Below are 12414 nucleotides of genomic sequence, written 5' to 3' on the forward strand. Positions count from 1 at the left end.
AAAATATCAAATAAAGACAAGATCCTCCCTGCCTCACTCACCTTACCCCACCTCATTCTCCTTACAGTAATCCAGTCCCTGATTTCAGTCCAATGAAATTTTATTTACAAAAACAAGCAACTGGGAAAAAAAAAACAAAAAACAAGCAACTGACCCCATGAGCCATAGTCTGCCATTTTGATACTTTAAAAGATATTGCATTAAAATATTATTTATCTTGATTACTGAGTTTTTCTGGTGTGTCACCATCTCCTCCTGCTTTTGTTGTAGCAGCTGCTGCTAGAAATTGCCTGGAATGGAAAAGATTAAAAGCTTTATCGTGTACAGCGCTGTGTGGTTATCTAAACTCAATTTCTGCATCTGCAAACAGAACTAATCCTTTTTGGATTGTTGGAAGGATAATCAGGATTTACCTCATAATTCCCAGTGATTCCTCAGTGTGTTACATTTTGTCATTATTTTAATAGGTGTATCAGACATTGAAATCGATTTAATAGTTATTTGAGAGGTAAGGCCTTGTGCCCTGTTACATTACAGATGTTAATATTTTCCCCCTTTTTAAGAAGTTTTGACTTAGAGCCCTGAGAACACTAAGGAGGTAGTAGACCTGGCTTCTGGGGTCTGCTTTGTCACTAACTGGTCAAGTCATTTAATACACCTCTCCTTAAGTTTTTCTAGTTTGTGACTTTTTAAAAATAAATTCCTAAACCTATACAGACTTAGAGAGACTGATACAATGAACCCATCACTCAACTCCAACACTTTTCAAATCATGGCCAGTCTTGTTTCTCCTATACCCTTACCCACTGCCCCCTATACCTGATTACTTGGAAACAAAACCATACATCATAGCATTCCATCCACATATTTCAGCATGCGTCCCTAAAAGCTAAGGGCTGTCTTAGTTTACTAGGGCTGCTTTAACACCACAGACTGTTCGGCTTAAAGAAGAGGAATGTACTGTCTCATAGTTTTGGAGACTATAAGTCCAAAATCAAGGTGTTGGCAAGATTGTGCTTTCTCTGGAGTCTGCAGCATTCTGGTGGAGGCTTGTTAGCAATCCATAACTATCTCTGCCTTTGTCACATTATCATCTATCTCCTGTCAACTGTCCACATTTCCACTGCTTATAAGTCATACTGGATTGAGGCCTCCCCTGATTCTATATGATCTCACTATAACTAATAACATCTTCAAAGATCCTTTTTACACATCAGTTCACATTCACAGAATGGGGAGTTAAGATTTTGTAGGGGATGTGATTTATCCCATAATAGGGCTTTCTGAAAAAACATAAATCACAATTAACACTAAATTTTTAATTGCTAAAATTGAAATTTTAGAATTGCTCCTTAATATTAAAACTCTAGTTGACTTACATTTTTTTCAATTTTGTTTGAATCAGGATCCAGACAAGGTCTGTATGTTGCAATTGTTGATAAATATCGTAACTCTATTTAATCCCTCTCTTTTTTCTTGCAATTTTATTTGTTAGAGAATCTGTATAGTTTGTCCTGTAGAAGAGTTTCCTACATTCTGAATTGCATCTATGTGGTGTTACTTAACATGTTCCTCTGTCCCTATATTTCCTTTAAACGAGTAGTTTGGCTAGAGACTTGATCATATTTAGATTTTATTGTTTTGGCAAGAATGTTTCCTAGGTGGTATTGAGTACTTCTATCAGGCAGCACATAAGTCTGGTTGTTTCTCTTGTTTTGTCATGTTAGCCACCCTTGAGGATCATTGCCTAGTTCTGTTATTTGAGGGAGGGTTGCTAAAATTCTGGTTGTCTAATTCTATCACTTCTTTTTTATTGATTAGCTAGGATATTTCCCTAAGGGAAAACTTCCTCTCATCAATCATTTTTGTACACAGTGAGGAACTGTTTACACAGGAAAACCATAATAAATAACTGCTTCCTTTCATTTATTTACTATTATTAAAAATAAAGTGTTGGTTCTATAGCATCCTTCAAAGGTGACCAATGAATTTTTATTTGTTTTTGTCCAGTACTTCTTAATGCCATGCCTTCATTGAACCATTGCACAAGTTTCTTCATTACTTCTGATGTTCCCATGACGATTTGTGTATCATTAGGTATTGGTGCTTTCTGTCACCTGCTGGTTAATGTAAAGTATATTTGCATTCTGTAGGTTCACCTAGAAATCAATGATCCAAAACTGATTTCACATGAAGAGGCAGATAGTCCCTCAGACAGTGGACAGGGCAGCTGTGAAACAGTGGGGCCCTTGAGTGAAAGAGGTTTGTAATATCTCATACTTTTATTTTCAAGAATAGAACATAGAGTCCTATGCTATAAGTAGATTGGATTAATTTCATTATTCTCCTGATTTGTTAAATTATTAATGCACTAAGCTTATTGTTTGTTTGTTATAAAAGCAAAAAAACATTATACCTCTTTGAAAATATCTGTATTATATTATTGAATGTATAGCATGTTTAGAAATTACCATATTGCCTAGTTGAACACATTCATCCTATAATAAAGGGATTTTTAACACCTGTCAGAAGGATTAGAACAACTTGACACATTGTAAATATATATAATTACATTTCTCAGCAAGAGGCATTTTTCCAGGGAAAATGTTTTTCAAAATGTATTTTTAGAGTTTCTTTGCTACATTCAGTTCTTAGTGGTAGTTACAAAATATCACAAGGTAATGTCTCACTAGTATAATTGCATGTTTTTGAAAAGTGAGGGAACAAGGAGGAAGGACAAATGATTGTATACCTTTAAAAAGAATTGTGTTTCCTCCAGATTCAGATGAAGAGATTTTTGTGAGTAAGAAACTGAAAAGCAGGAAAATATTCCAAGACAGTGATTCTGAAACAGAGGATAGAAATGCCTCTCCAGAGAAAACTACCTATGAGAGTACAGAAGAGGAAAATAAAGAGAATGTATATGCTGGGAAAAATGGAAAACCCAGAAGAATTTACAAAACTTTGGCAGACAGTAATGAAAATGACACTGAGGAGTCTTTGTATTGGGAAAATCTTAAAACCCAAGGGATACCTTGCTTTGATCCAAGTCTCCAACCTGAAAAATCTGTGGACTTTACACTTGACAGACAGATTGTAAAAAATCCCATATGTCATAAAGAAGGAACAGGAGGAAAAGCAAAAGTAAAATCTAAGAGAAGACTTGAGAAAGAGGGGAAAAAGATGGAAAAAATTAGGCGGCTAAAAAAGAAGGAAACAGTGAACGAGGTACATTTTAAAGAATAATTTGCTATTTCTAAGGCAGATTAACATTTTAGAAAATTTGCTTTTAGTCCTCAAGTTTGTCCCTACGCTCAGAGAATATAACTTTGAGTTGATTGCTTTGCACTGGAAGTTATGGGTTATATGATTTAAACTATGTAGGTCTCATTATCTGTTTTGGATACTCAGAAGAGACCCCCAAATAAATGGGTTTGTGATTTTCTTTGTTAGCACATACAGTAATTCTTTACTGCTTGTGAACTGATAAAAAGTAAGTTTCAGAGGAGAATTTTTATGCATCTATCAGTCAAGCTTTATAAACTAGTTGGTTAATAAGTTTTTTGTTTTTCAGAAACTATTTATTGGTTAGTTTATTTTGGACGGTTACATAAAATCGCAGCTTGAACTTCAAGGGATAACTGTGGGTTACATTGTTCTAGAATGCCACATAACTTGTCTGCTGATGCAACGTGGGCTTTTTCTGGCCTAAACCAAATTGCCATGTGATGTTTTGAAATACTGCATTTTTAAATGACTGAATTGTGCTTTTTCTTTATGTACTATTCAGGAAGCTGATGTGAAACAGCCATTTAATGACAGTGGCTGTCTTCTTATGGATAAAGACCTTTTTGAAAGTGGGTTGGAGGAGGAAAATAACTCTCCGTTGGAAGATGAAGAATCATTAGAATCAATAAGGGCAGCTGTGAAAAACAAAGTGAAAAAGCACAAGGCAAGTAAAGGATGATTGCGGACAGAGCTAACCAGCTGCTTCTAACTTTTGCTTTATTTTTTTATTTACAGTTGGAACCTTATTTTTTTATAACCTGAAGAAAAGCATGTGTAAATTGATTTGAGGTTTTCAGTTGTTAATTTTGGAAACTTGCAGTATAAGTGATAGACATGCTAACTTGTTCAGAAACTAGTACTTTGCTATTGCCTGTTTAAGAATAAAAAAAAAAAGAAAGAAAGATACATTATGTTGTGGTAAGAAGCAGGTAAATAATAGGTCAGATGTGTGAATTTTATAACCTTGTGACCTCTGAGAATGAACCCTCTAGGAAGGAAATCAAAGAGAGGCCTCAGTCAAAAACATCGTTTCCTTAGTGTCTGGAAGTATAATTGTTCTTCCTAAGGTTTTCTTTCACTTCCTGGGAGTCATTATCCCTCCTTGGAGAAAAATGTAAGAAAGAGGTATAAGAAATGAGGATCCACGCTCCATTTGAGACATCTAGGTTATTTTTCTAACCATTTTTGGGTACTGTATCTTTCAAAATTCCTCTTTGATAGTTACTAATTTTTTACTAATGTAGGATGAAGTGTTGCTGAACTATTAAAGCAGTCAAGAAACATCCACTTACATTACTTTAGTTTTTGTTCATATTAATCAACTTGCAATCTCTTTTAGAAAAAGGAGCCATTGTTGGAGAGTGGGATCTATTCAGTTGAAGAAGAAAGTGAATTATCAAAAGGCACCATGAGGAAGGTAAGTCGAGCCTTATGTAATCATGTAGACTTTGATGTCTTTCCCATGAGATTATGGGCTTCTGTGTCTATTAGAGTATTTTTCTGGTACCCAACTTACTGCTTTGCACGTAGTAGGGACATATATAGATTGGATTGAATTAATTCTCTGAGAGTTGCGAATAAATGAAATCCTTGAGTTTAGATTGTATTGAGTTCATTAGTATTTACTATTCCATCATCTTATTTGGAGGGAGCAGACTCTTGAAGGATGAATACCTTTCTGGAAAATACCACTAATGTAATCTCACTTTTTGTTTTCTTTAAGGAAAGGAAGGCAGCCAAGTTAAGTAAGGAAGCGTTAAAAAAACTGCATAGTGAGACTCAGCGCCTTATTCGAGGTAATACAAACCTGTATGGTAAATTTTTTTTTCATATTTACATTTTTATTCAATATTTCCAAATATATACTTTTAAAAGGGGGGTTGTGAGGGTAGTCCAATGGTAGAATTCTCGCCTGCCACGTGGAAGACCCAGTTTGGATTCCCGGTCCACGCACTTCCCACAAAACAAAACAAACAAACAAAAAACAAAAATTCAACAAATGGTACTGCAGTAACAAAATACATGGAAAAATAAGGAAATGTGACCCCGCCATAGAGCATACAAAAAAAAAAGTCTAGATTCTTACACCAATTATCTCAAATGAGACCATGCAAAATAATTCAAAATATGTACAGCAATCATTTGCTTCCCTTCTGTGTCTCTGTTTTACACAATGATGTGATCAACAGAACTGAATGGGATGTGTTTGCTTGGAAAAAGTTACCTATTTATAAAACATGTAGGACAATTTGTACCTCATGTCTACAAGTCTTAATTTACAATACTAGTGTTTTTCTGTTTTTTATTTGAGTGGCACATGGGACTGAAAAACTTACCTCTGCAATTTTATGCACACACCACACAAAAAACACAAATGATCCTCTCAATAGACTTTATTATCTGTAGTAGTTTCAGCTGTTCAGCTTGAAAATATTGGCTTATTCTCTTAAGATAAATACATTTCCTTAGGGCCTTTCCTCTAAATTTGCTAGACTGAATTCCAGAAGAATCCCCCCTGAATTTAAAGTGTGACTACTGTAAATATTCTGCTGCATTATGCAAATAGAAAACCTTGGAATGCTGCTAGTTGCATCAACTAAAGACAATCATTTGGTAAATGGCACTGAAGATCCTGACCCAAGTGGTACTACTTGATCCAAATGTTTCTGACCAAAGAAAATTATACAATGATATCTATAGGCTAACATTTTAAGAGATGGTTGATATCAATACTGTACATATTTTACATGTCAAATACATAGTTCAAAAGTTTATAAAATAGGATCATGCATTATTACCTCTAAGAATATCATATACTTGTATTTGGGGGATTCCTCTTGAATATGATATTCTTAGAGGTAATAATGCATTTCAAATGGAAGCAGTCTTATTGTATAGTAAATTTTGTAAGCTCAATTTGAATGTTGGGGATTGATTTTTTTTAATACTCCTAATATACATTTGGATTATAATATCGAGTTTAGAACTGATTTGGTGAATGGACACTGTCCTAAATCCCTTGGAACTTTAGTATAAACTGTAGTTCAGAACTACAGTAGAGGTAAAAAAGAGGTTTTTTTCTTAAATGGGTGTCTGTGGACTGGCTGTATCAGGATCTCTTTGGAAGATTTTCAAATATAATCATTCTTAGGCCCCACAGAGAGTCTGAGTCAGTAGCTTTGAAGTGGGGTCTAAGAATATATATTTTTAAAAAGCTTCCTGGATCATTTTTATTTCACAACCAGGTTTAAAAAGCTACTGGTCTTTGGGGAGCTCTTTTGTATTTATCTCCTGCCTTTGTTGAACTGGGGATTTTTTTCTGATGATGGCCTTGGCTGTACCGTTTGGTTAACTGAATATGAAGTGATATTTTCAGAACATACAGTACTTGTATTTGCTTGTTTTGTTCCATTTTATAGAGTCAGCACTTAATCTTCCTTATCATATGCCTGAGAATAAAACCATTCACGATTTCTTCAAACGTAAACCCCGACCCACCTGCCGGGGAAATGCCATGGCACTGCTGAAGTAAGAACCCTCTTTCCTTGTGATTATACTTTTCTTAAACATTCAGTTTTGTAGCAAACATCTGGAGTGAAAAATTTAGATTTCTCACTCCCTTAAAACTGACTTAACTGATTTTCATTGTGCGCTAAGGAGTGAGAATGTTTAACATTTAGGATAATTTTGAAGTCCTGCTTATTTTTCCCTTCTCCAGGTCATCTAAGTATCATTCAGGCCACAACAGAGAAATCATAGACACTGCAAATACAACTGAAATGCACAGTGACCACCATAGCAAAGATTGTGAGCAGACAGCAGGCACGGAATATGAAATGGAAGTTAATCCGCTTCCTACAGTTTCACAGGAACCCCAGATTACTACTGCATCAGATGAGTTTTGCAGTAAGGATTTGGTGGGAAGTGAAGAGGTGGACATTCAAGAGAAACAGAAGCAGAATAATGCTAGACCTTTACCTGGGGACAGCGCAGTGGAGCAACTGGAATCCAGCTTCCTCATGAGCAAGGAGGGCAATGAATGTCAGGCTGGAGGGCTTGTGGTGCTTGAACCTCAAGCCTTGGAGAGAGAAGAAGGCCTGAATGGAACAGAAACAGACCGAAAGGTGAAAGAGCCTGGACAACGAGCTAAATTAGCAGCAGCTGTGCCACCTGAAAAAGGGAGACGATTCGTTCTGGATAGACTTAAGCAACTGGGAATAGATGTTTCCATTAAACCTCGACTGGGTGCCGATGACAATTCTTTTGTGATACTTGATGAACCTGAAACCAACCGAGGTAATCCTTTGAATTGTGGGATGTCTCCCCTGAGTGATTTATCCTGGAAGCTTTCAATTATTTGCACTGTGACGTCAGGGATACAGGAGAAACCAATACCTGCATGCATGATCTTATTCAACAAATGTACCAGATACAGGTAGAATCTCATTTTAATGAATTTGATAGGACATCAGAATTATCTAAACCTTGTTTAAAATGGAAGCCTGTTGATAGTTGATAATATACGAAGTAAGTACATTGCTGTTTTGTTGTGTTATTGGGAACTTACTTCTACCCTACCAACCTGAAATTCTAAGTTTTTCTATGATCCTATGTCAAAATATTAAGATATTCATAAAAACATTGAGTTTAGCACAGCTAAAGAGTAATGTTTACATTCAGTAAATTGTTTGCAAACCGAATTTTTTTTTTCAAATTCAACAAATGTTAAACTGCCTGCATTGTATACAAAATGCCAGAGGGCATACCAAGATAAAGCTGACATTTTCTCCCACTTATGATGCTTATATGCAAATAATAAGTAAGAGAAAAAGTGGTGAATGACATCTACAATGAAGGTGTTACTGATAATTGGGAAAAAATTAAATAATCTGAAGAAAAAGGAAAGGTATTCTTTGCTAGAAGAAACATTTGGTATAAACTGCTATGGGAGTTCAGAGAAGAGATAAATGTGTGGTGAAAGGAAGGCTTGAAGAGCAGGTGCATGTAATTTCTTCTTCACTGTCTTTCTTTTATACTATGAATAGGGAGCGTGTTCTGTCTTTTTCTTACTCTATCCCCAGTGTTTACACAGTGGAGAGCACAACTGTAGGTATTTGTATTTGTTGAATGAATGAATGAGTCTTCAAAATTGAACTCAAGTAGTACCACATTGGTAAGCTACCCTGACTCTTAGGTAGAGTCAGGCGCTCCCTCCTCTGTGTCAACACTGTATGTCATGGTGGGTAAGAGCTTAGGTTCTTAGCCAGACCAGGCTTTGACTCTGGGTTAGCTCTGCTACTTAATCTTTTACTTGTGTATGTTATAAACCATCTTTTTTTTTTGTATAATATAACATATATACAAAACAAAGCAAAAAAAAAAAAAGCAGTAGTTTTCAAAGCATTCTTCAGCAAGTAGTTAGTTACAGGACAGATCGCAGATTTTGTCATGGGCTACCATACCATCCTCTTAGATTTTTCCTTCTAAGCTGCTCCAGAATATAGGAGACTAGAAGGAATAAATATTTTTTTTACGATCACAATCACTTTTTTGTGTGAAAAATAACATATATACGAAAAAAAGCAATAAATTTCAAAGCATAGCACAACAATTAGTTGTAGAACAGATTTCAGAGTTTGACATAGGTTGCAATTCACAATTTTAGGTTTTTGCTTCTAGCTGCTGTAAGATACTGGAGACTAAAAGAAATATCAGTTTAATGATTCAGCAATCATATTCATTTATTAAACCCTACCTTCTCTGTATAACTCCACCATCACCTTTGATCTTTTTGTCAAGCTCTTTAGGGGTATTTGGGCTATGGCCATTCGAACATTTTCATGTTGCAAAGGGCTGTCACTAATATAGTGTAGGGAGATGGAACTATCTGATCTGGAGATAGGCCCCCTAGGTCCCTCCCAGCTGGGTCCTCTAGGTTTTAGGATTTATCTGGTCCAGGGATGCGTCTGGAGTTGGAGGTTTCTGGAAAATTACCCTAGTGCCTAGAACCTTTGTAGAATCTTATATATTGCCCTAGGTGTTCTTTAGGATTGGCTGGAAAGGTTTTGGTTGGTGTTTGGCAAGTTATGATAGATAGCAGTGTCTAACCAAAGCTTGCGTAAGAGTGACCTCTACAGTAGCCTCTAGACTCTATTTGAACTCTCAGCCACTGATACTTTATTAGTTACATTTCTTTTCCCTCTTTTGGTCAGGATGGAATTGTTGATCCCACAGTGCCAGGGCCAGACTCATCCCTGCGAGGTATCCCCCATGCTGCCAGGGAGACTTTCACCCCTGGATGTCATGTTCCACATAGGGGGGAGGGCAATGATTTCACTTGCCCAGTTGGGCTTAGAGAGAGTGAGCCACATCTGAACAACAGAAGAGGTCCTCCAGAAGTAACTCTTAGGCATACCTATAGGTAGGCTAAGCTTCTTTGCTACCTACATAAGCTTCACAAGAGTAAGCATCAAGATTAAGGGCTTGGCCTATTGATTTGCATCCCTATAGTTTGACACAGTATTAGGGAATTCCCCGATGGTAAAGTTTAATAGTTCCATATTTTTCCTCCCATCCCTCAAGGGACTTTGCTAATACTTTTTGATTATCTGCTTAATATATTCTAGGATGTACCCAGGCATTACATTAAACTATACAGGATTAAAGGCTCTCATTCTTATTCTGGGCTCCCTGTATTTCAATTTGTTGAAATGAGCTATCCAGACAGGCTAAGTTAGATTATGTACTACAGAAAATTTAGGTTCCAGACAAAGTAAGCCTTTCTTCCTTTGGTCTAAAAAAAGTAGGTGTTGTTCTAAAACATAGACAATGTCTTCCTTATCCCTGTGTTCTGAATTACCTTAATCCTGACCTGATCAGCTTCGTTCTTATCTCTAAATACCAGGCCATACATATATAAAACAGCCTAAGCCATCTTTTTTAAAAAATGGAATAATAGCACTATTTGACTCACAGGGCTATCATGAAAATTTGTGAGAATAATGCATACAAATGGATAGTATAAAGAAGCGCTCAAAGAGTGCTTCTTACATCAAGAACTCTCCATTAAACAGCTTATTGTTGACATATGCTAGGTCAGTTTCTTGGATGTTAAAATATGCTCAGTGACTCTGTAGATTGAATGGATGGACTTTGTGAAAGTGGAGAGGACATTTTTAGGAGGGTCAGAAAGAGCTGTGCCTGGTTCATATTGGGTGGATGTGTAAGTTAGTTTGACCAGACCAGGAGATGGGGTGAAGGGCTTTTGTAACAGAACTAACTAGCTCCATTAGCAAAGAAGCTTGAGAATGAGCTATTGCCGAGAATGCTGAGGGCATATTTGTTATATGGGACAAGAAGTTATCTAAATAGTCTCAGACTAAGAGTCAGGGAAGGGAAGAAACATTTTTTGAATTCTTATTTTATCAGACACCTCCAAATTGTGTTCTCTGTCACTAGAAGTTGTCTAAACAGTCCTGGACTGAGTGACAGGAAAAGGATGAAACTTTTTTTTTTTTTTTTTTGGAGTAGCTGCTATACTAGTTATGGATAGATTCCTTATTCATTATCTTTATTAATTTTCATAGACCTAGATGTTATTTTGCAAATGAAGAGACCGAAGCTTGGAGAGGTTGGGTAATTTTTCAAACATTACATTTGCTTATTAAGGGGCTTAGCACAGTGCCTGGTACACGGTAGGCACTTATTTTGAACTTAGAACATTATTTCCTTTAGGAATCATATTTTAGATAAATGTTGGATTCCCAGACCAGCGTATTCCATGATATACCTGAAATTTAGTATCAACATTCATTTCATCCATGCAATAAACTTGGATTTAGCTCTGGGTTAAGTTTTGAGACCCTGTACTCAAGAAAATTAAAGTATAGTAGGAGAGAGAGGTAGGCAAACAGACCATTACAATACTGGATGGTAATCGCTGTTATCAAGGTATGCGCTTGTGGAGTATGCATTGGAAGCTTAGGGCAGTGGCACTTCACTTGGACTGAGAAGTAAGGGGAGCCTCTGGAAGGAGTTAATTGATACCTGAACTGAGTCCTGAAAGCCGACTAGGAGATACCAAGGAAGAGGTGAGGAGGGCTTTATTAGTGGAGGGAATAGACCTGCAAAGGGCACGGAAACAAGAAAACACAGGGTGTTCCAGCTGGCTGAAGTAAGATTGCTAGGGGATTGTTGACCAAGGGTGAGCAGAGACCAGGATGCAGGACTTTGAGGCCATACTAGGAGCTTGGACTCGCCTTTTGTTAGCAGAGGATCATTAAGAAGTATTTTTGCAAGGGAAAATTAACCTGTCACATAATCATTTTAGCAAATTCAATCAGGTGGGCGCTGTGGCAGATGCATTTTGATGGGATTAAGAGTAAAGACAATGGGACAACTGTTTCCTTATCCTGTAGAATACGGTTTACATGACAAAATGCATGTAGTTTTAACTTTTGGGGTGCCAGAAATATATTACTGGCAGTAGGATAGGAGATAAGCCCTACCCTTATTTCCTCTATTTTCTGGGCTGTGAGCAGTGAGAATGAGAGCAGTCTTAGATTCAGACTTCTGGTGGAGACTTGAGCTGGGGCAAAGACTTTTCACTTAGAGAAGAGACAAAAAATGCTGGGAAAAAACTGATGGAGGTGAGGCTGTGAATGGCATTCTAGAATTAGGAGTTTTAGCATGTGGTTGAGTCACATAGTAAAGGACAAAGAAAGTGGGTGCTTCAGTGAGTTGGTAGATGAAGAACACTGAGTGTCCTAGCTTTTGTAGATATGAGCAAAACCATCTCCTGCCTCACTGTTGTTTTAGGTCCTGAGTAATCTCCCTATCGATGCCATTTCTTGAATTTTTTTGCCAGTGATAACCTGCCTATTTCTGTTCCCTTTCTGCTGCTACCACCAGTTGCTTCCAATCTTAGTACCTTACTGAACCACTATAAAACAGAACACAGATTTATAGCTTCTCTCTCTCCTCTTATGTTTGTAATGTAAACATGCAACTCCTTAGAGTTATGTTTTTGATGCTAACAATATTAGGGAGTTAGTTCTTCTCTTTTTCTCCTAAGTCCCTTGAAAGAAAGAAAAACTATCTGAAGATGCTGATAACAAAACTACTAAA

The 12414-nt window shown here is 36.7% G+C and overlaps 1 protein-coding gene across 2 annotated transcripts in view; it reads left to right on the forward strand.

The window, feature by feature from the left end:
• CLSPN (claspin) overlaps positions 1–12414 on the forward strand; it is a 31755-nt gene that overhangs the window by 1775 nt on the left and 17566 nt on the right. For both annotated transcript variants that reach the window (XM_077150317.1, XM_077150318.1), the window contains exons 2-8: positions 2154–2262; positions 2780–3228; positions 3791–3952; positions 4628–4705; positions 5012–5084; positions 6708–6816; positions 7007–7584. In XM_077150317.1, coding sequence (XP_077006432.1) covers positions 2154–2262; positions 2780–3228; positions 3791–3952; positions 4628–4705; positions 5012–5084; positions 6708–6816; positions 7007–7584 — 1558 coding nt within the window. The remainder of the gene's footprint in view (positions 1–2153; positions 2263–2779; positions 3229–3790; positions 3953–4627; positions 4706–5011; positions 5085–6707; positions 6817–7006; positions 7585–12414) is intronic.

The sequence above is a fragment of the Tamandua tetradactyla genome, chromosome 2 (assembly GCF_023851605.1).
Source record: "Tamandua tetradactyla isolate mTamTet1 chromosome 2, mTamTet1.pri, whole genome shotgun sequence".
NCBI classification, from domain to species: Eukaryota; Metazoa; Chordata; class Mammalia; order Pilosa; family Myrmecophagidae; genus Tamandua; species Tamandua tetradactyla.